Below are 24,467 nucleotides of genomic sequence, written 5' to 3' on the forward strand. Positions count from 1 at the left end.
CATTAGGGATTAGACATAATGACTTGCCACTTGCATTAGTGCTCTCAGTTCAATTCTCGCCTGGCTAATAAGGGACAGAACTGAATCTTCAACTCTGATTTTCTGACTTTAGACTCCACAACATGCCTTTGAGTTGTTCCATGGGGCCATCCTGACTTGATGTTCTGTTTATAATTAGTTTTCTCAGCAATGCCCCCAAATAAATGGGATGGCAAGCTCACACATACAGAGATGCAACCAGGACATCCAGCTAATTTTACAGATTTTCCAACAGGCTGGGAGAATTGCAGGCTATACTTACCGCAGCCTTTGACTGCCTTTGCAGCCCTGGAGCTGTGCTGGTAACCGCTCCCTGTGGGTTTGCCTGACAACTATTAGCAGCGCTAAGAGAAGAGGAACGTCCACATGGTCTTTCTGATAGTTGATCTGTGAAAAGAGGAAAAGACATGGTCAAGGAACCACTCACGTCATAAAAACATCTACACCACTACATCATCCTTCATGGGACCTTAGCAAAAACATCCTGGCTGTAATTCTGCTGGTAGTCTAAACATGCCACGGGGAATTTCACTTCCCCCTCCCATTTTGGTGGACAACCTCTTTTTTCTTAACCTTACTGGCCATTGCTCTCCAGTAGAATGAAAAACAGCGACAGAACCACATTTTCTCTTAACCCATTTCCCTACCACTCTTCTCTCTTGAACCAGTTGCAACAGGCTGTCCTGTTATCGGAGGCAGAACTATATTGGGTACCAAACAGCTGTTTGTGGCTTCTTATTACTTTGAAATATTTTAAATTTCTCTCTTTGTTTTTTGGTCCATAACTCCGTCATTGTGTTCTTGCTCACATGAAACAATATGTGTGACCTACATAATGTAAAATCTCCCCAGGGTGGGGAACAGTTGGGTGGGGTGGGAAAGGAGAATAAGTGAAGAGTGTGTGCCTGGGACAGATGCAATTTTGATTTTTTTTAAATGAAACTCAGGAGGAAATATGATCGAGGCCGGAGCTGAGGTGGATGGTTTCAGTATGCTGAGAGTATGCTAAAAAAGAGGAGCTGGCTTCTTGACAGATTCAAATGAGAGTTCATTTCCCCTCCATTCATTTTTAAAAGATATAAACTGCAAAAGTCTAAAGCCCAAACATTCCCTAGGCGACAAGTGCAGTATCCAAGTAATTTCCTTGAAGCTGTGGGTTTTAACTTTCACCCCCTCGTATTTTTATAAATATCTACGGCAAGGGAAGAGACTATAAAACTTGCTAGGAGAGTTTGGCAAAGGAACATATAATTTGTGTGGCATAATGTTAGAATTATACAATCCTCCTTGCCCAGAACTGGATAGTTGGCATGTATGTTAAATATAGTTACTTGAATTAGCTGTACTTTCTGCTATACGCCTTGCAACAACTCAAAAGCATTTTTTCCCAAATAGCAAAAGAACAACTTTGGAGAAGTATTTTTACATGTATTGCTATTATATACAGCTCTTTTGACTAAAACTGTAATTACTTGATAGCTTCCTAGATTCTCCATCCTACTTGGCACTTGGTTATATTCTCTGCTCTTGTTCTTTTTGAATCGCTTCACGTGGGGAAGCTGAGTCTCCCTAAATAGACAGTCATTTTCTCCAGGGTGGGGACCATCTCTTCCACGTCCTTTGTAGCACCTGGCAGCACTGGGCACACAGCCTACTGACACTACAACAGTATGAGCAGCAAGACCCTGTTTGTGCACAAGGCCTCTGCTGCCGGGCAGCTGCGGGTTTGAATTCCAGCTCAGCCACTTACTTTCTGTTGGACAACTGTGGGCCTCACTCTCCTTGTCTGAAATATGGACTGAAAAAGGTTTAATCTGACCACATGTGACTCTCAGGGCAGCCTAGATCTAGGGCTATGATTGAACTATGATGTTATCACCCAGCTGTATGTTAGCTACTGTATAAGGAATATCTTCTAAAGATGCATGGAAAATGTGTGTTATAAGATGATCATTTAATTTTGTGCAGCAAAATAATTTGAGCTTTTAATTCCATTTTGCATGACCTGTTACTTTCTAATATCACAAGAGTGAAGTGACACACTAAGTTAATCAGCTTTTTCTTTACATTGAGTAGGATTTATATATAATCTGTCTGGTGCGCCAAGTATTAAACATTTAGATAAATACACTTGTCACTCACTTTGAATCCCAAGTTTTATTTCCAAGGCCTGGTTACTGAGGGGTTCCTCTGCATGGGCACAATGTCTCTAGCTGGTATAAAGAAGTGATGATTATATTTTCCTAAACTTTTTGAAAAAGAGAAGTGGTCTTTTTATTTTTGTCTTATTATGCTCAAGGGTTTGGAATAAAATAGTTTTTTTGGTTCTAACCATTCAGTAGAAGGTAGTAAGATTTCATCTGTGCTCATTAGGCTTAAATTCTAAGCCATGAAGAAATAAAACACTCGACCCTTGGTGGGGTTTACGGAGTAGAGGTTTGCGTCAGATTAATAATCCGGGTTATAGTTGGTTCCTAAGGTTAGCAGAAATACGTGAATCCAAACATGTCACCCGGGGCTCCTAAATCACAAGCCTTGCTTACCTTCTGTTGCTTTGTTGACAGCTAGAAGAGTACTCAGAACCTTCGGGAAATTGACCCCTGAATAAAGGTCATCAGGATCAAATACCTATGGGGAAGGGAAACGGAAGCTGTAAGACACTGTCAGTGTTCAGTTCAACAAGCTAAAGTAGCAAAAGGCCCCTTCCTTCAGCTCTCAAAAGAAAAAAAAATGTAAAAGCCAAGGTGGTACAATTGGGAGAAACAAGAGCAGCAGTTAATCTGCCTAATGCCATGCAGAAGGCCATCAGTGAGTCAGCGAAGCAGCAGTGGGAAATGAGCGCCAAGCTGAAAAGTTGTGCCCACCAGCAAATGCACAGTGCACACTCAGACTCACTCTTCTGAGCAGAATGCATCAATACTTCCAGCCCCGTTACAGGAAATCCCCGTGCGAGGGTTATAATTAATGTCTGGAACCCACAGAAGGCCCTCAACAGCCCATGAGGAAGGAGGTGGAGCCTTGTTGACACACTTTCATCTCTAAGTTGTTCACCTTTCCTTCTGCTCCCCTTCCTCCGTGCTGATGCCCACTGGATCGCAATGATTGGAGATTCCGGCTCCAGGTTGCCTAGACATTCTGCGCAGGTCTGCCTTTCCCCTCCCCACAAGTCTCAGCTCCAGGTTTTGTTGCTTGACCTTGTCCTTCTTCGTTCATTTTCACTTGCTCGCCCCTAAGGGTTCATCCTGGGCTTAGGTGATTTTTTTTTTGTTTGTTTGTTTTTTTAAAGGATTAATACACTTAACTTTTTTTTTTAAGATTTATTTTATTTTTATTACAAAGTCAGATATACAGAGAGGAGGAGAGATAGAGAGGAAGTAGAGCTGCCGGGATTAGAACCGGCGACCATATGGGATCCCAGCGTGTTCAAGGCGAGGTCCTTAGCCACTAGGCCACACCGCCGGGCCCAAGGTGATTTTTTTTCTTTAACATGTGGCCTCTGGCTTTCCTGATGCTACCTAACCCTCAGCAATAAAGTAAAGGGGCAGGCATCTGACACAACAGTGGTATCTGCAATTTCAGATGTCTACGTTCCATATCACATTCTGCTATTTAATTGTGTCATGGCATTGCAGGTATAGGCAATGGTTAAAAAAAAATCTAGTACCATATTGTCAGTGTATATTTAACAGTTTCACTGGGAGTCCTCCTTTTATTCGAGACTAGAGATGCATCCTGAAATGTATCTTCCTGGTATGCTAGTCTCCATTCTACAGTTCATCCATGGGAATATACGTATATACATACTTACCTGTGTATCTATTTGTTCTGTATTTTGCATGAATGTTGCCTTATATCTGATAGAACATATGGTATTTGTCCTTTTTGGATTGGTTTATTTCACTGAGCATAATGGTCTCCAGTTGGGATTATTTTGTTGAAAATGGTAGAATTCTTTTCTTTTTAATAGTTGAGTAATATTGCATGGAGTAGATGTACCATAGTTTTTCTATTCATTCCTCTTTCGACAGGTCTCTGGACTGTTTCCATGTCTTTTTTTATTGTGGATTGTGCTGTCATAAATATAGGGATGTAGGCCACTTTCTCATGTGCAGATTTCACTTCCTTCACATACATTCCCAGAAGTGGGATAGTTGGGTAATATGGTAGATCACATCCCTTACCAAAGTGTTAGCTCAAGTCCTACTGCTCTGATTCTAATCCAGCTCCCTGATAATGGACAAGGAAAAGCAGCAGAAGCTGGCCCAAGTTTTTGGGCCCTGCCATCATGTGAGAGATGCAGATAAAATTCCAAGCACCTGGCAATGGCCTGCCCAGACACTGCCATTGTGGCGATTCATAGAGTAAATCAGCAGGTGAAAGATCTCTCTCTCTCTCTCTCTCTCTCTCTCCCCCCTCCATCTCTACCTTTCAAATAAATAAGTCTTTAAATTTTTTTTCACAATACATGGAAAATACATGCTATGAAACTGCATGTATTTCAACATTATTCTTTACACAAATAAATTCTTACTTTCAGTTCCATTTTTCACAACATTTGAAGCATCCTCAAACAGAACGGTGGGTAACCAGATGCCCACTTTCTGGATGGAAATGGCCCTTCTAAAAATATTTCATTCCAGGATATCTAGAGAGTCTCTTGAAGAGAACAGATTGCATCATTTGTTTTCCCAAATGTGGTGATGAGAATAAAATGTACCTTTTCATACAAGACATTACTGGTAATGAGCCTAAGATTTTGAAGGGTATATCTTCCTATTAGAGACATTTGTTCCACTTTTTTTTTCTATTCATTTATTCATTAATTACAGTGTATTACACGACACAATTTCATAGGTACTGGGATTCTCCCCCCTTCACCCCAAACCCCTCCCCCATGGTGAGTCCCCCCACCTTGATGCATAACCACAGCCCTAGTTCCGCCAAGACTCCCTAATTAAAAGCTCACACCATACAGAGTCCAGCATCCCACTTGTCCAGTCAAGTTCAACGGCCTCTTAGGGAGGCCCTCTCAGGTTTGAGGGCAGAGCCAGCAGAGCGTCACCTCGATCAATTAGATCAGCAACAATCCAGGTACGATGAGACTGGTGCAGAGTCCACTGATTGACATAGTCTGTCTTAGGGTTTCCCCTTGTCCAGTTTTCCGCTGCAAACATATAGCTGAGGTGGTTGATTGATCTACTCCATCTTCTATCTTTTCTTGGTTAATGTTTTGATTCCTCCATTTTGTTCAGGGGAATCCCCAAAGAAACTTTGAGGTGTTCCCAGTCCAGGCTCCTAAATACACTACTAGTAAACACAGTGCCCGCCACAGTGCATCACTCTGATCAGCTGGTGGTTGTAATCCCTGGGTTGGTTCTATTCTGAGCCCCGACCTCCATTGGAACCGATGAGTACTGCAGCTCTTCCCGGCTCTGCCCATCACACACTCGTCCCTCACCTAAATCAGTGGGAGGTGTGCTGGTTGGGTGCTGCATTCCCTATTGGCACAGGCCATTTCACCTTGGCATTTGGTGTTTTGTACTGTTTTTATCGCAACCAAACCTGGCCAGGCCCCCACACAGTTCCAGCGCTCAGATTTGCCAGTGGATGACGTGAACTGACTCAGCCTGGTCTGCCCCCAACCTGAGCCAAATGTATGCCAGCATTTGTTCCACTTTTAATATGCATGCTTTCTGGGAGCCACATCAAGACAAGTTTTTACCTCATTTTTCTACATATTGCTGAAGACCTAAAATCTGTTACTAGAATGAAAAGATGTGATACGCACTTTTTTCAAGTTTAGGGGATTAACATAGTTTCACACAATTGGAAACCTATGTAAATGTGCCTATTCTAGCGTTTACAACTCAACCATTCATTTAATCAAAAAATGTTTGCATTAAAAGTTAAAGGTGACTGAAAAGCCTAATTCCACTTAAGAGACACTAATACATAAAATTCAAATATTTCCAGGAATATGTTGAAAGGAGTTAGGTTTTAATTTGTCAAAGCATGGGTGAACAAGAGACAAGAGACTCTAGAGAGAATATCTAGGATCCCAGGGTATTCTAAACTGACTGAATGCTGCTTAGAACTAATAAAATAATAGGAAGTATTAATGATAACTATGGCAAAGCAAAAAGCCCATACTCCCTAATGAAAGTGTAAATATGTGTGTGTGTGTAATGGATATTCATATTGGGTGTGTGTTCTAGAGATTCATGGAATCTAAAATCATAAGCAGAAGTGAACACTAACACAATAGTGTGTAAGAGTAAATGCTGTGATTGGAAAGAAACTTTTCCTTTTGCTTTAGTTGTTCCTTACTCAGGTGATTGAACTAGCTACACATGGCAACACTGGCATTTTTCATTTGTAACTTGACCAAATTTGAAGACAAATGGATAAGAAGATGAAATGTGTATCAGCAAGTCATCGCACCTGCTTGAGACAAGTTACCTGGATTGTATACATTTCCCTTTTCAGAAAACTCCAACAGAGTCAAATTTATTCACAGACATTGCTGATCTTGATGCAAGTCTATTCCCTAGCACTAAAAAACACACAGAAAGAAGTTGAAAGTGGCCCACAGGGACGAGTAGCAAAGGTAATGCAGCAAGATTACGATTTCAGGGCAGTTAGAAGATCAGATGTAACTACAAACACTTTCTATGTGTATGTTACTCCTTCTCAGGATACAAATCGAAATTTTCACTAAAAATCCTTCTTCAATGCACTTGAGATTGATTCCCCAAAACAATACAAGCATTACGTGTAGCGAGTGAAACACCTTCAGTCATTATCACTCATTTATAGCTTGGTGGAAATGCGAAGCGTGAGACCGCACTTACAGGTGATGATGTGAAGGAAGACTAATGGCACTGATGCCCAACTTGCAAAGAGCAATGGAAAATCTCCAAATGTAGAGCGGGTAACAAAAGAACAAGACAAAAACAATAAAAACCTGTGTTGTGTCACAGGTTGTTAAGCCACTGTTTGGATGCCCATATCCCATATCGGGGTGCCTGGGATCTAGCCTGGCTGCTCTGCTTCTGATCCAGCTTCCTGTTAATGTACCCAGAAGGTGGCAAAAGATGGCACATGCACTTCAATTCCTGTCACCCACATAGGAAATCAAGACGGAGTTATAATATGTCCTGGCCTATCCTTGGCTTTTTGCAGGCATCTGAGGAGTGAACCAGGAGATGGAAAAGATGTGTGTGTGTGTGTGTGTGTGTGTGTGTGCGCGCGCGCGTGCATGTGTGTGTATCATGTCCCTCTCCTTCTCTTTTTCAGATAAATAATTTTTTAAAGCAATCAAAATAAATTACAGTAAGGGTCATCTGCTTAGGACTAACCACACTCATTTCCATATTCACACTGGAGAACTAATTCTTTCTTTCTGCAAAGCATCAAAACTGTATAAAAGCTGATTTAAACTTGCACATACATGCTTCATGTAATGTTTTCAAATTGTTTGCCTAAAGGGCTGGTACTATGTCATCGTGGGCGAGCTTGGCACGTGTAGCACTGGCATACTCCTGGTTGTTCCCCTTTCGCTCCAGTTCTCTACTCATATACGTGAGAAAGCATCGGAAGATGCTCCAAGGACCTGCACCCGCGTCGAAGACCAGAATGAAGCTCCTGACTCCTGACTTTGGTCTGACTCAGCCGTGGCCATTGCAGCCATGTGGGAGGTGAACCAGTAGATGGAAGATATCTTTCTTTCTCTCTCTCTCGCTCTCTCTCTCTCTCTCTCCCTCCCTCCCTCCATTTTTCCCTGTCATTCTCTTGCTGTGTAGCTGTGCTTTCCAAATAAAGTATATCTTAACAACTTTTTGCTTAGGGCCCAGGGCAGTAGCCTAGCAGCTAAAGCCCTTGCCTTGCATGTGCCAGGATCCAATATGGGTGTCTGTGTGTATCCTGGCTGCCCCACTTTCCATCCAGCTCCCTGCCTGTGGCCTGAGAAAGCAGTTGAGGACAGCCCAAAGCCTTGGAACTCTGCACCTGTATGAGAGACCCAGAAGAAGCTCCTGGCTCCTGGCTTCAGATCAGTTCAACTCTGGCCTTTGCCGCCACTTGGGGAGTGAACCAGCAGATGGAAGAACTTTCTGTCTCTCCTTCTCTCTATAAATCTACCTTTCCATTGAAAAAAATCTTCATATATATATATATATATATATATATATATATATATATATATATTGCTTAGCAATAATTCTACATAGTTCTGGGCTACTGTGTGACATTTCAATACATGTACACAAAGTGCACTGAGCCATTCAGGGCAAGCCATATTTCTCCCCTCCTCTCTTCTATTTATTCAAGTAGTCTTCACATACATGTTTCAACATGAAAGTCATATCATGCTAGTCATTATGATATCCATCTTTCAGTACTGTGTGCAAGGTTCGCTAGCCTGCAGAGTGTCTCCAGTTTGTGAGCCAGTCCCAGAATAGTTGAATGATCTTTATACTGATTTTGGTCCAGAAATAATCTGGCTAGTTCCCGTTGGATCCGTGAAGGTCAGATGAACCTCGGGATTCCCTCTCTCCATTCATCATGCCACTACTGTGACACAGAAAGGGGGGAGGAGGGAAAAACTGCTGCTGAGACTACTGCTAGATGGTTTCCAGGTACTACTGCTGCAATCAGACAAAACAAGGTTCACATTTAACAGCAACACCAAAAACATCTACTCTGCTCTGGGCTAGCCACAGGAGGGACAGTATTGGATTTCACCTTCATTAAATATTTGTAAAGATTTGTTTTTATTTATCTGAAATGCAGAATTACAGAGAGAGAAAGGGAGAAGAAACTCTTGGGCCAGGCTGAAGTCAAGAACTGTTGTCTCGTACAACAGTGCAGGGACTCAAGCACTTGGGCCATCCTCTGCTGATTTCCTAGATGTATTATCAGGCAGCTGATCAGAACTGGAACAACAAGGTCTCAAACCGGTGCCCATTTGGGATGCTGGCACTGAAGGGGATAGTTTCACATGCTATACCATAGCACCTGCTATTTTTAAAATATTTACATATAGAGAACCTAAGGTCAAATTCAGCATCAGTAAATGAGACATGACATTTAATTTTTAAATGTTTTTCCACATTTTTGCTTTCTGGGTATCCACAAAGACAGAAAAAAATATTTTCCTTCTACCAAACACCAGGTGTTAATTCTGAACTGTTGAGGATCTGCCAGTATCAACTACAGAGAATTCACTGCTTTTACGGATTTACCAATAGCTTCTTTTGGAGTGACTTTCAGTTTCAGCATCTAAATGTTGTTTTATGACATTTTTCTTAAACTCACAAAAGCAAAGAAGAAAATGAGAAGAAATTTCCCAATGGCTTGTTCCATTCGCCCACCTGTTGTATGGCTATCAGTTGCTGATTTACTGAGCTTCCACTGTGCAGCTGGAACCATGCTTAGATATTTATGGCTATGGTCCCAGATATATGGCTATAGTCTGAATATTCATGACCCACCTACTCACAGGTTGGAATCTAATAGTATTTTCAGGTAGAGAATTGAGGTGGCTATTACCCGGAAGTTGGAGCCTTCATAGATAGGATTGATGCCCTTATACCTGGGGCCCCAAAGAGCTGTCTCACCCCTTCCACCATGAGCAGACCTTGTAGGCAGGCCATCACCTGGACAGCACTAGCACTTTAGTCTTGGACTTCTCAGCCTCCAAACATATTTCTGTTATTCCTAAGATACCCTGTTTATTGTATATTGTTATGACAGTCTGAATGAACTGAGATGTAATTTTATTAGATTTGATTCTCACAGCGAGCTTGTGATGTGGGTACAATTGTTTCATCCATTTCACAGATGAGTAAATAAAGATTCAGAGCAGTTAGTAGCAGAGCAAAAGAGTGACATAACCAATAAAAACCACACAAGAAAATACTCTGAGGAGCATTGTAGCCCTGCATGCAAATTTTATGTTCACAAGAGACAGAAAACAAATGGAAAAGCATTTGTGAGTTTGCAGGTAAAAATTGTTTTGCTGCTGTCAATACAAGTAGCATCTGTACCATCTGCACAGAATTTGCTAGAACCTCTTAAATGACTAATTCAGCAACTGTGGCAAAGAAAATCTCCATGTGACAAAACTGTCTCCACAGGGATCTTGCCTAATCCCAGTGCTATCCTTATTTCCAGGGGCATCCCTGAGCCAGCAGGCATTTGGTTACATTTGCCCAGACTGTGGAAACTTTGCACAGCCTATACTGTGAAGTCCTGGTGGGGTCGGAGTTCAGCCCAAGGCTTCAGGGACACACTGAACCATCTGGGCTGCATGTGATGACATTTAGTCCCAGACATCAATAGCATAATGCTCTAACCACCTGAGTTTACCAGTCACAACAGCCCAGACACAATAGGCTCCATGACTCCACTGTTAAACAACCAATCAACTGAAAAGCCCAGTGATTCAGTGGCACCACAAGGACACGTAGTTTATGTTTCAAGTCTGCTTAAAACAAAAAGGTTCCAAATATTTTGGAACATTCTGCTTCTTTCTGTCCTCATTGCTCCTGTTGCTGTAACTCTTATATTGATGTAGTCCATCTTGAACCAGATGCTCTAATTCTCACAGCTGAGCACACTGCTTCTGTTAGCCCCTGAACTTTGGAAGAAATGTCATTACATAGTGCAACAGAGCAAGCAAATCCGAGCTGCTTAGTCATATTTCACTGGACGGCACTGCTTCTGGCTCTGTGAATGCAAACTGTGATGCCTCCACACAGCTCCTACTAAAAACAGTCACAAAGTCAGCAACAAATAATGCTCTTAGCTCCTATATTGGACTCATTATCCACTGGCATTCTACTGACTCAAATTCAGTTGATGGCATTTTTACCCCAACTGATATTGTTCTTCCTTTCTGTTTGTTTGTTTGTTTGCTTGCTTGTTTAAAGACACCAGAGCGTAAAAGATCCCATCCAGTGCAGAGGGCTTTTTTTTTCTTCATTTAATTATTTATTTTTATTGGAAAGGCAGATTTACAGAGATGAAGGAGAGACAAAAAGAATGTTCTTCATTCTACTGCTTCATTCCCCAAGTTGCCACAATGGCCGAAGCTAAGCCAATCCAAAGCCAGGACCCAGGAGGTTCTTCCGGATCTCCCACACTGGTGCAGGGTCCCAAGGCTTTGGACTGTCCTCAACTGCTTTCCCAGGCCACAAGCAAGGAGCTGGATGGGAAGCTGGGCCATCAGGTTAAGAACCAGTGCCCATACGGGATCCTGGCACGTGCAATGCGAGGACTTTAGCCACCAGGCTACCGCACCAGGCCTGTTCATTGTTCTTATTCAATGTGGAGCAAGCTAAAGACAACAAATCCTTCTTTCTATTGGAGCCTTACTTTCTTCCTTTTCTGTAGTCCATCAATGTGGGGAACAAGATCTGACTTGTGCCTGTAGCTGTAACAATACACAATGTATTAAAAGAGTGCTAATGTGGGGGCTGAAGACCCTGACTCCAGGCCCAGTTTTACCCTTGCCAAGAAAGTAGTTGTGAGGACCTTATGAAGGGAATGCTACTTTTCTGGGACTTCACTTCCTATCTGGAAAGAAGTAACTCTGAGCAAAGGAGCTCAGCAAGAGATTTGTAGTTCATCACAAAAATAGGGATGCCCAGATGGGATGATCTTGGCAGGCCCCTGGCACCAGAGTGTGGTATCAACTCTTGGACTTCTTGGGAACTAACTCTTCCCTCTCCAAGCTCATCAGGAACCAGTACATACACCAAAATGCCAATTTCTTCATTCTGAACTTTAAAAATGCTAAGAGGACTAAGTACTCACACTTTGTGATCCTCTCCCAATACAGAAATCTACATATAACTCAAATAATGCTCGGCAACGCATTAGGTAGTGAAGCAGGACAGTAAATGGAATAGAGTATTGCAGCCTGAGACAATCATCCGTTTGTCTGTTGATTTCTCAAAATGTCATCTAAAAATGACGTGTTACAAATTCTTTGTTTCTGCCACTGCATGATTGTGTAAAGTGTTAAACAGGCTCTTCTATCTCCCTGGGTTTCTATATAGTTACCTCACACAGCTAATACAGGCCCCTAGATGACTTGAACCTTGCAGAATCCAGAACCAGGAAGTTTAGCTACACAGATCTCCTATGACAGGAGCCAAGAGCTCGGTTCCTCACTGTTTGCTCACTTTAAAGCCATCAAATTTACTTCCTGAGGGTCTCCTTAGTATCTCTACATCCCACGTATGACTTCCAATTTTCCCCGTTATCACTATTTTGAAGGAGAAAAACACTTGCTCTACCACAGAGATTTACCTTTAGCTGAATATTGCGTGTTCAGCAAAAAGGAGAACAATGTTATTGACATCCTATGAGAACTGTCACCGGATGAAAGACAGGACAACTAGTTTTGGATAATCTCTTCAAAGAGCAGGAACAGGGCCTGGTGTGGTAGCCTAGTGGCTAAAGTCCTCGCATTGCACGTGCCAGGATCCCATATATACGGGTGCCCGTTCTAATCCTGATGGCCCAGCTTCCCATTCAGCTCCCTGCTTGTGGCCTGGGAAAGCAGCTGAGGACAGCCCAAAGCCTTGGGACCCTGCACCGGTGTGGGAGACCTGGAAGAAGCTCCTGGGTCCTGGCTTCGGATTGCCTCAGCTCCGGCCAATGTGGTCACTTGGGGAGTGAACCATCGGACGGAAGATCTTCCTCTCTGTCTCCTCCTCCTTTCTGTATATTCGCCTTTCCAATAAAAATAAATAAATAAATCTCTGAAGAAAAAAAAAGAATAGGAATGAAAAGATGGGAAAGAAGACATCTATTTCATAAATACCACTTGTCAAGCCAAGGATAGAAAGCTGGAGGCCTAGGACCAGCTGCCTCCCAGCCAACCAGCCACCGGGGCTCCCCAGCCCTGTGCCTGGGCTACTGCTGCCAGAACCATTGCAGGAGTCACAGCAGCTGCCAGTTCTGAGGGGTAGGGGTGGAGCAAGCAATGCCCCAGCTGCTGAAACATTTCTGTGCCAGACCTGAGGGTGCCCTCCCCATTCAGAGACATGAATTGACTTCCTAGTGTTCCAGCTTGGAATGCAGAACACATTTTTTTCCAGCGATACAGCAGCATACCTGCCACTTAATCTCTGTGAGTTCCGTAGTTCAGCCACATTAAATGTTAAACAGGCTGTTGTGGACCAACCAAGAAACGTCATTACCATGTAGAATCTTATTTTTGTGGGAAAATGTTTTCTGTGTCAACAGTAAGTCACAAACTTTTCAAGCACTTTTATATTTGAAGAGTTCCCAAATGTATGTTCCCAAATGAACACCTAATATCTTTTAAGCATTTTCCTTATCTTTTCTTAATAAAAGATAAGCAAATACTTTAAATACTCAGAGTGTCGTTTATTTTGGATTATTCCATGATCAGAGAGTTAAGGCAAATGTCATGAAGAGTATGAACAGCATCAGCTATGTGAGCGGACTCACCAGTTCCTTGCCATCTGTTTAACAGGCCAGGCAGTTAGGGAGCAGCCTTCCTTGCCAAGACAGCACTCCCGCATCCAGTGCTCTCCTAGGAACTTCCAATGATTCAGGGTTGTAACCCTAGAGCCAAACAGAAGCAACTTCTCCACTACAGATTCCATGCATTAGAGGGATGGTGGCTAAAGATCCCTATCCAAAAATTAGGGAGAACAATGCTGCTGCAGGTGCTTCTGAACTCTCAAGTAGCAGCGCCCCTGGTGGTTTCACCTGTTGCTGTCCTGAAGGTCTCCCACTGACCCACCTCACTCCCCTGCCTTCTGAGCATCGCTAGCCTTACAGTCTGTGTTGATGCTGCTCACTGAAGCTGTTGAAGGCCCACCAGCATAACAGCCTTAATTTATTCTGTGGCCATTAAGAGCAGTCCTGTATTCCCAATTAGAAGAGAGGCCCATTGCATTTCAGATTCCCCAACCACCCTGATTCAACATTGAACATATATGAGACACTGGATAAACACTCACTTGTTTAGCTACAGGATGCACTGTCAGAGAGGCTTAAATGTAAATTAAACCTATAATGTAAGCCACACAAAACCAGTTTAACATTTTCCCTTCTCTGTGCTCATTGTCTAGAAAGGGTGCCTGTCGCATGTCGGTGCTCAATAGATTTTGATTAATTAATGAAAGCTTAGGTGGTCTCACCAAAAGGTAATCAGTCATAATTAAACACCATTGCTGAAAGTACAATCGACTAAAAATGAAACACCATTTAAGGAAGGGAAAAAATCAATCTCCATGTAACTTCCCAGGAAACATGTATTGTCTAAAATGAAATACATCTGTACTCATCTGGAAACGTAAGCTCTGTGACTGTGAAGCAGCCATACTCCATGACTGTGGATGTTTGAGTCATGTGCCAAGTATGGGCAACATCCACAATTGCAAGCTAGTCCCAGGCTTAAACCCCATCACAAAGCACCAGAAAACAGTAGGTAAGAACTGTGGTATTCTACTGTGTGCCAAAATAGGCTACATTTTCCACTTTGAGAATAGTATACAAGACAAACACTATAAGCCACACTCGTTTGTGTTCATTCCCTAAAACCAGTTCCTAGTTACAGATAGGGCACCGTAGGTCATGGTAAAATCAAGCAAAGTAACTCACCAGAAGGCAGGAGGCACAACACACAATTAGAAAGCCTACAAGTCACATGCCCAAAGTCCTTCTAATACCAGCCAAACTAAGTAGGAAGGACACTGTGACAGTCATTGCCATTGCCTTTCTGTACTTACCAATCACCTGCAGTGAATCATTTGAAAAAAGACCTTTTAGCAATTCTTGTTTATATATAAATATGAGTCACTTTTTCAAAAGTACTGATCACACCAATGCCTAACAGATATCAATGAAGTACTCAGGAATTAATTAGTTCACTTGACCCCATCTTATTCTACATGGAATTAGTGCTAAGGAAGCCAGGCAAAGGCCAAGGCAAGGATTCAAGAGCCCCGGTATCAGAGACCGCAGGAGTAGTGCCTTCAGTGAGCGCCCATGCCTCTCAAGCCATGGGAGTTTCATCCAGCAAAAGCTTAACACATCTCTGGCCATACCTGCCTACAAAATCAAGTCCTCCCTCCTCAGGCTGACACTTAATTCCCTCTCAAGCTGGCTTCATGCTAACAAGACCTTCCCAGCCTTTCCTTGTATGGCCCCACAGCTGTTACTTTGTGTATGAAGCCTTTCTGTGATATTCACACTTTTTTTGATTTATTTATTTTATTGGAATGGCTGATTTACAGAGAGAAGCAGAAACAGAAAGAGAAAGATATTCTATCCACTGATTCACTCCCCAAATGGCCACACAGCCAGCGTTGAGTTGATTTGGAGCTAGGTTTCCAGGAGCCAGGCGCTTTTTCCAAGTCTCCCATGACGATACAGGGTTCCATGGGCTTGGGCCATCCTCTGCTGCTTTGCTAGAATAGGAAGCTGGGTGGAAAGAGCAGCAGCTAGGACATGAACCAACACCCAAAGCGGATTCCGACATTTGAAGGTGGAAGATTAGCCCGTTGAGCCACAGTGCTGGCCCCTGATATTTACACTTCTTAGGAACGTTCTCTCAGGGAGGTGATCCGCATGGTGGTTAAGCTGCCAGTTGGGATTTTCACATCTCAGTTCAAGGTCTGCCTGTGTTCAAACGCTACTGAGGCACACCCTAGGAGGCCAGAAGTGGTGGCTCAGTTCCTTGGGTGCCTGCCATTCATGGGAAAGATGGACTGGGTTCTGAGATCCCAGGTTCAGCTGTGGCCAGAAGCTCTGTCTCTCCTTCTCTCTGAAACTCTGCCTTTCCAAATAAAACAATAAATCTTTTTAAAAAAATGTTTAAGTCCCTTCCATCACACGACTCCCAGTTATCTTTCAGGGTCTGTCCCGAACTGCTCCTCACCCTGGAGATTTTCGTACACCCTGAATGTACTCAGCAGGCTCCCCTGTTTCTGAACTCATCTTGCATTTATGCTCTATTAGATTCCAGAATCACTATGCTTGGCACCCAGTCACATCTTGCTAGACACTGTTAAATTCTACTTTTTCCACATATACATAGTGTAGGAGCTCACAACTCTGGATGTGGCACTCTCCACATGGATGGTAAACAAGTTTACATGCTGCAAATCAGTCTTTCTGCTGGATATAAAATTTCTTCCACCTTTTAACATGTTTTTCTCCAAAGGAAAGAAAGAGAGGAAACAACATTCTTTACCTAGCAGGATTTGCTAAATCGAGGCTCATGTATATTCCATCATTTGGTAAGATAAATTGTTCTTTGAGAAGAACACGATTGAAAAAAAAAATGCTGACAAAAAAGTTACCTCATCAAAAGGAAGTGATGATATTGCCTGGTGAGATCACTTTCCAAAAAGTCACAGAGCATCCTCACGTGCAACACGTGCATGTTGAAAGCTCAATGAAATCAGAAGAATCCAGGTAACACGGAAGTAAGAAACGGGCTCTTATTGCAGTTGAGATTTTTAAACTTAAAAAAACCTTTAAACACACATTCTAACTTGGTATGGGGAAGCTGAATAATGTTCTCCAGCTTTCCTTTGATATTTCTTTACAGAGTCACTTTTTTGAATAAAAACCAACTCTTGTTAATCTATATAAGCTATACAGCTCTAAAAAACATTCAAAGTTAATATACATTCAAAACCCTTTCAGTATCCATTCAATAAATGTTTCCTGAGCACCTGGCATATGCCAGTCACTAAATACATAAATTCATTTTAAGATGAAAAATTAAGAGCACTATAGGGCCCAGCGGCGTGGCCTAGTGGCTAAAGTCCTCACCTTGAACACGCCAGGATCCCATATGGGTGCCGGTTCTAATCCCGGCAGCTCCACTTCCCATCCAGCTCCCTGCTTGTGCCCTGGGAAAGCAGTCGAAGATGACCCAAAGATTTGGGACCCTGCACCCGTGTGGGAGACTTGGAAGCGGTTCCAGGTTCCCAGCTTCAGATCTGCGCAGTACCGGCCGTTGTGCTCACTTGGGGAGTGAATCATCGGACGGAAGATCCTCCTCTCTGTCTCTCCTCCTCTCTGTATAGCTGACTTTGTAATAAAAATAAATAAATCTTTTAAAAAAGACCACTATATAAAATCCAACTATGAAGAAGGTACAACGCAGTTACACAAACCTTTAGCCTTTCTTTCCCATTCTATTGTCTTTCCTTGCAGGTGAATTTTAATCTCAAATGGAGATTTTCCCCAACAATTGACATATTCCAAAATACCAGAGTGTCTTCAGAGAATGCATTCTGAGCATACGACTACTGTTTATTCACACTATCACAATTGATATGTAAAATACTACATTCTGTTGATTTGCATACATTTTTCAGAAATTACTGGTAAATGCTCCCACTTTGCTGTAGAGCTAGCCATCAAAATCAGACAAATTATCAGACAAAATGTTTCTTGGTATTTGGGCCTTCTTTGGAGACAAGGCTGTTCATAAAATTGCTAAGAGCTTGACAGCTTAAAAATGCCTCTTAAAACAATGTCCATGTTTCCAAGGAGTAGGGAAGCACCTTTATTGCCTAAGATGAGACAAGGCCTGACTAATGGCTTCACTCGCTGCTATGTAAAGCACGCTGTGTCTCACCTTAATTTAATTCCTTCATTTCCCTATTGCCTATTCAATCCCTCAATTGACATGTCTGATCTCAGTTATAATTATCAACTCCCTGAGAAAGTATAAAGCTAGAATTTTCTCTATTTGCCTAAGCAGAACTTAATTAAGAAGGTAAATCTTCCACTAGAAGTCAAATAAAAATGATGTGTGGCTATGTACTGTTTTGGATGATCCATATCTCTGAACTACACATCTCTGTGTGGCAGGGTCCAGTTTGCCAAGACCTGGGAAAGACTAGCGCTAATCAGACAGATACCTGATGTCATAGGTCTTTCTTCCAGATGACCGCAAAGGTAACGGTGATGTCAGCGTTGATATGCAAGAATACAGCAGTGCCTGCACACATTCATATACTCCTTCTGAACCACTTGGTAAGTAAGAGCCCTAAGAAAAGTGGCAAGTGCCTTTTCATGTCATTTGCAATTCAAAGGCCAGACCCTGCATTTCCTTTTTGAACTAACCCCCAAATGTCATCATCAATTGTTCTGCATACATTATGTTGTACTGGCAACTGGCAGTACCTCTTGGACTGTTGCTTGGGGCTGCCTCAGTAATAACATATGACCAAATTAGAATGGGGTAGAGCAGAGGATAGCTAGCCAAGGCTGTGTGGTTTCAATAAAGAGATATATTGTGCTCTGTTGCCCCCAGACACAGCCTGGATTGAAATCAAGATTAAAACCAAGTTAGAATATGCTAGATTTAAGACAATTTACATCTCAAGCTAGGAATATTTCATTTAGCACAATCTCTAAGAAAATATATTCCTTCCAGTTAAATTTTTTTTAAAAAGTACTTCCTTTTTAGATATCACATATTTTTGTGGTCTTTGTAAATAAATAAATTGATTTTGATATACCCCTTAACTGTACCCAATTCAACAGGTTGATGACTTATTTCCTGAGAGCAAAGGGGAATATTTTCATCAGTTAACCAGCAAAAAAATTAAGCCATTGTGTAATTTAATAAAAACAACTGTCTTGCTCTGCTGTGTTTTTGAAAATTGCAAGTTTTTTAAATTATAAAATATACAGGTCTATTTTAAGAGATGGAAAAAAACTAAACTATTTCATTGAGATAAACATGAGAAACTGAAAACACTCTTTTCTCACATTCTTCTAGTATATATGTAGACTAAAAGGAATGAAAGGCTTTCCTGATTTTTCAATTCCAAGAGAAATCCGTCCAAACTGCTTCTATTCTTAGAACACAAAATGGTAGCTAAAGACGTTACTGTGGTTAACAACTGAATAATTCATAGTCTCTGGAGAATTCAGTGGCTTTGTCTTCTCCAGTTCCTCTTTCCTACTAGATCCCCAAACGTATTTCAAGTCCTGACTTGTTGTAAAGGAAACCATATACAAATTGCTTTCAGAAGTTAAAAACTGGCCAAGTTAAGCAATGAGAAAGACAGAGAGACCATAAGTGGGAGATAGTATAAGAAGAGGTACAAACAGCTCTGACAACTGACAAGATTACACATACGTTGAAACTACAGTGAAAACATTTAATCTCTGTTCCCTGGATATCATTGGCCTACAATATCACTGAAATTTAAATTGTTTGTATGCAGTCTTCCAAATAAATATATTAATAAGTGAGAAATGATATGGAAAGAATTTTAAACACATCACAGCACATTCTAATCTAAGTTCAAATTGTTTTCTATTAAAAGGGGCCCTGGGAATTTCAAGCTCAGAAGACAAAAACCCTTCAGTTAGTGAGTGAAAAGCTGCTAATAAGGTTGGAAGGATTAACTTCTGCTGTTAAGTATCAGACCACAGGCCAAGCCTGCCCTCACTGTTCACCTAAAATGCCCAGAAACCTTCAACTTTGCTTTGACTGCTGAAGAAGCATGGTACATATTAGAAAATGAGTGGGAATGTTACCTCTCACATTATTTTGAAAAACTTCTTTCCTCGGGATAACGCTGTGGCCCAGTGGATAATGTAACCGACTGCAATCGGGGCATTCTGATCCAATCCCTATCTGGTAGAAGAAACAGAAGATGCCACAAGGCCCAGTGCAATAGCCTAGTGGCTAAATCCTCACCTTGCATCTGCCCGGATCCCATGTGGGCTCTGGTCCATCTCCCAGCTACTCCATTTCCCATCCAGCTCCCTGCTTATAGCCTGGGAAAGCAGTAGAGGATGGCCCCAAGCCGTGGGACCCTGCACCCTCACAGGAAACCCTGAAGAAGCTCCCGGCTCCTGGCTTTGGATCCAGCCATTGCAGTCACATGGGGAGTGAATTAACGGACAGAAGGAAGAGTTTTCTGTCTCTCTTCTCTCTGTAAATCTGTCTTTCCAATAAAAATGAAACAAATCTTTTTGAAAAATGAAGAAGATGCCAGGGCTGAGGACAGCTCCCTGGAGCTTCCTGGGCATGTCTCCTGGTTGCCCATCGAGGCTCTCAGGCCAACGGGCCCCTCGGTTCCAGAACAGGGTCGGCAGGAAACGGGCAGCCTTTGCAGACTAGAGGGACTGGGAAGTTGCCAGCAGTGCTAACCCCAGGCCCCCATGGCACGGGCCTTTGGGGCAGTGCAAAGTCCCGATTCCCTGTTTAGCTCCATTTTCCATCTCCCTGCGAATGTTGGCTCCAGCACCTCACACACTTTCCTGATTTGGCCCTCCGGCCATTATGGGCTCTTGGCTGAACAAGCAGAGTAAAAAGGAATCTCATTTCTGAAATAAAGTTATAAGCCAAAAGAAAGAGAGAGAGAGAAAGAGAAAGAGAAAGAAAGAAAAAGAAAGAAAGAAAGAAAGAAAGAAAGAAAGAAAGAAAGAAAGAAAGAAAGAAAGAAAGAAAGAAAGAAAGAAAGAACCCAAGTTCTTGGGTCCCTGCCTCCCAGGTAGCAGATCTGAAAAAAGCTCTTGGCTCCTGGGCTTGGCCTGGCCCAGTCCTGGCCGTTGCAGGTATCTTGGGAGTAAACCAGTGAGTGAAATCCCCCCACCTCTCTGACTTCAAATAAATACATCTTGAAAAAAAAAAAACTTTTTCCAGAAAAAATTCATCTTTGAAAAACTTCATCACTGAAAGAAAAAATTCATCTTTGCCAAACACTGAAAGACAAAATAACTGGCTATCTTTTCCTATTTCCAGTTTCAGCCCCATCTAAATTTTCAGTGTAAAATCTCAGGGTACTTTGCAGAACCCATGGTTTTAAAGTTCCCTGCATCCATTTTAAAAATTCAATTCTCTCTTTTTTATATTTTAAATGACTTTATTTACATAAGTTTCCATTTTTCAAATATTTATTTATCTTTACTGGAAAGCAGATTTTACAGAGTGGAGAGATAGATCTTCTGTCTACTAGCTCACTCTCCACACGGACACAATGGCTGGAGCTGAGCCAATCAAAAGCCAGGTACCGGGAGCCTCTTCTAGGTCTCCCATGTGGGTGCAGAGGCAAAGGACTTGAGCCAGCTTGTCTGCTTTCTGAAGCCAAAAGCAGAGAGCTGGATTGAAAGTGGAGCAGCCAGGACATGAACTGACAGCCCTATGGGTGTTGGTGCCATAGAGCTGAGGCTTAGCTTACTGTGCCACCATGTTCGTCCCAGGTTCCATTTTTTAAAAAACATGTGAAGATTTCAAGAGGAAGTCTTTCTCGAAAGCAATGAGTCACTTAACCAGAGTTAGCTTAACATAACTGAACTTGGTGAACCTTTTACTGCAATATTATCTATGAACACCACTCTGCTGAGGTATCTTACAATTCAAATTAGGAACTAGCTTTTATTGAGAATGTACTTGTTGCCAGGTACTGTGCCAGGTGTTTTACTTTCATTCTGTCATTTAAATCTAGGAGGTACCATTTACCAAGTAAGTAGGTACCACCTGCCACTTATCATGGAGAAAGGGCAGCACCTACCTAATAAGTGGCCAACCGAAGTCAGTGCCAAGTCCCAGCTCTGAGCCACTACATTTCCATACCACCACTTCAGTACGAAGGTTGCCTTGATCAGGAACCCAACCCAGATCTTTCTTCATCATGGTAGGGACAGGAACAAGTTGTAACCACTGGACCACACAGTTTGTGTTGAGTTGCCTGAGGACACACTAAAGACTGTGTCTGGCAGGTCTAGCATTTATAGATTTTGAGATTCCTTTGTTCATAAACTGTTCATTCCATTTCTTACATATTAGACCTTAGACACACACATATATAATTTCTGCCATTGCCATCATGCCTAATCTACAGTAGCCTCTCTCTCCCCTCTATCACAGTTTTATATGCTACTTTCCAGTATAAAAAATGTTTCCACATACCTTATCTCATCTGATTTGCTTATTCTAATCAGTGTTCCGATGAACAAGCAGATTATACATAATTCTAACCTGGTTAAACAAGTACCAGCAATTAGGCTCTGAGTGAGGGCTGGAGACAGTTTCCTGGGAATAAAGCACATAGGTCCTGGTGCAAAAAACGAGACATCTGTTTTGCTGCCAAGATCCTGTCTGACCAAGCAGCCGCTCTAAAATTCATTCAACAAACATTTACTGAGCACCTGCTATGTGCCATGTTCTAAACTGCACACTGGCTTTATAAAGACCATCAAGTTCTGGTTCTTGCCTTTGAGAAGCTCCAAGACTGACGGGCAGATGTGTCCACAGCTAACTATGGGGGCTGTGAATGAGCAGCATAGAGTTGGCTTGGCACAGTGGACTCTGGGAAAATGCATGCAAATTGCATCGTAGTTGATGCCTGAAGTTGCTAGATTGTAGCACCTAGAATAAATTAGTGGAATGAGTCTCAACTCTGAGTGCACAACGGAATCACCTGCAGAGCTTTCAGAACATAATCAGAAGGCTCAGCGCCTGGGAGAAGTGCTGGACAGTACCTCCGACCCAGCAGCTGAGCTGTGTGTGAGGCCATCAGGAAGGCACGTGTGTTCTCCAGACGATTCCCACAAGCAGAGGCACAGCAGCACTGCTCACAGCCGGCCTCACTAGCCACAGTGGAGATGTCCCTCCACAAATGAATAGAAAGACAAAATATGGGACACCCACAAAGTACAATACCCCTCAGCAGGAAGAACAAGGCACTAGTACCTGGAAAAGCACAGGCGACCATGACCGAACATTACAACTGAAAGAAAGCTTCTACACAAGCATAGACACGGCATGACTGCATGGAACAGAAAGCACCAGAACAGGAAAAAGGGAATCTGTTATCTCAGGCGTCAGGCTGGTGCTGCCTCCTGAGTGGGTGGGGGGTGGCTGGGAAGGGGACAGGGGTGGCTTCTGGGTACCAATGCTGCTCTCTTCTGAATTAGTGCCAATTATGTGTGTATGTTCAGTTTGTCAAGATTCACCAGACTGCACGCATGAGATGTCCTCCAGGCATGTCACACATTAAAAGAAAATTGACTTAAAGATAAGCACTTATAAAAGAGAAGTGTCAGTGGCTGGCCCTCACTGTCAGACCCATTCACCTGGAATCTCTGGCTGATGGGGCTCCTGCGACTCTCACGGACTGCCATATGTAAAGACCCAGGAGTTAGGTGTTGCTATGCTTGTTCTCAGTTCCGGGAGGGTGACCGTCAGGCACGCAGCAGACAGAATGAGTTCTGAAGTAAGGTGTATTAGTGACTGCATGCTGCCTCTGTTTTGTCCTGGGACAGTGAGGCATTTGCTGGGGCATCCCTAATCCTCAATTTTGCCACTGTATAATGGGTAGAATGCCAAGATTCCTATGAAGATCGAATAGTGTATTCGAGGCATCTAACATAGTACCTGGAATATAATACCTGCTTTCGAAAGAGCAGATACTCAACTGTTTCTCTGTCCTTGTTCTGAATTCCTAAAAACAGTGATGAAAAGATTGCTACAAATGCTACAAAACTCACACTTTCCAATTTCTTCTCTTGAATAATGAGTTTCTTTGTAAAGACTGAAGCAATCATATACTTGACCTAATGATGTCAAATGAATATCGGAATTTTCTGGCCCTGAATTTTCTATGCAGCACTTACTTCCCCTGAATGTGAGTAGGAAAGAGGTAGATCACAGTTTTAAAAACAGGGACCGACACTGCAGCACAGCACATGGAAAAGCTGCTTGCAATGCCAGCATCCCATATGATCGCCAGTTCAAGTCCTGGCCCTTCCATTTCCTATCCACTCTCTGCTAATGTGCCTGGGAAAGTAACAGAAAATGGCCTGAGTACTTGGGCCTCTGCCATCCACGTGGGAGACCCAGATAGAAATCCAGCCTCTTGGCTTCCTCCTGGCCCAGCCCCAGCCACTGCAGCCATTTGGCAAGTGAACCAGCTCAAGGAAGATGTGTCACTTTCTGTCTCTCTCCCTGTCTGTGTAATTCTGCCTTTCAAATAAATATGTATCTTCAAAAAAAAAAAAAAAAAAAAAGGCCATCTTTCAGAAAACTCGGCTTCCATCTTCTTCCCTAAGAACAGTCCTGTGTGAGAAAAGACAAGGTCAAGATGGGAGTGGGCGGAAATAGAAGGAAATCAGTAGCCCAGAAGAGACCATCCATAAAACATGCAAAATAAAACACTTTGATATATCATGTTTAAGCAAAAACAAACCAACCAAAAACTGGGCTGCAAGCAGGGGATCAAGGTTAGAGACTGGATTCTATCCACTAGGAAGTTCGCTGACTTAGGTTACTTAAACTTTGTTTCTTTGTCCAGTGAAAGTCATGCCATCTCTCCCATATCCTTTACAAGGGTATGGTGAGTTTCAGATTAAGTAGATCCTTGAAAAGACTAAATAAGAAACAAATGTGATGCAAGATG

At 42.5% G+C, this 24,467-nt stretch overlaps 1 protein-coding gene across 5 annotated transcripts in view; it reads right to left on the minus strand.

Moving 5' to 3' along the window:
- ARHGEF6 (Rac/Cdc42 guanine nucleotide exchange factor 6) overlaps positions 1–24,467 on the minus strand; it is a 106,788-nt gene that overhangs the window by 68,774 nt on the left and 13,547 nt on the right. For all 5 annotated transcript variants that reach the window (XM_058658283.1, XM_058658281.1, XM_058658284.1 and 2 more), the window contains exons 3-4: positions 2,583–2,667; positions 302–426 (exon numbers count right to left, since the gene is read on the minus strand). In XM_058658283.1, coding sequence (XP_058514266.1) covers positions 302–426; positions 2,583–2,667 — 210 coding nt within the window. The remainder of the gene's footprint in view (positions 1–301; positions 427–2,582; positions 2,668–24,467) is intronic.

Source organism: Ochotona princeps, chromosome X (genome assembly GCF_030435755.1).
Source record: "Ochotona princeps isolate mOchPri1 chromosome X, mOchPri1.hap1, whole genome shotgun sequence".
Lineage (NCBI taxonomy): Eukaryota > Metazoa > Chordata > Mammalia > Lagomorpha > Ochotonidae > Ochotona > Ochotona princeps.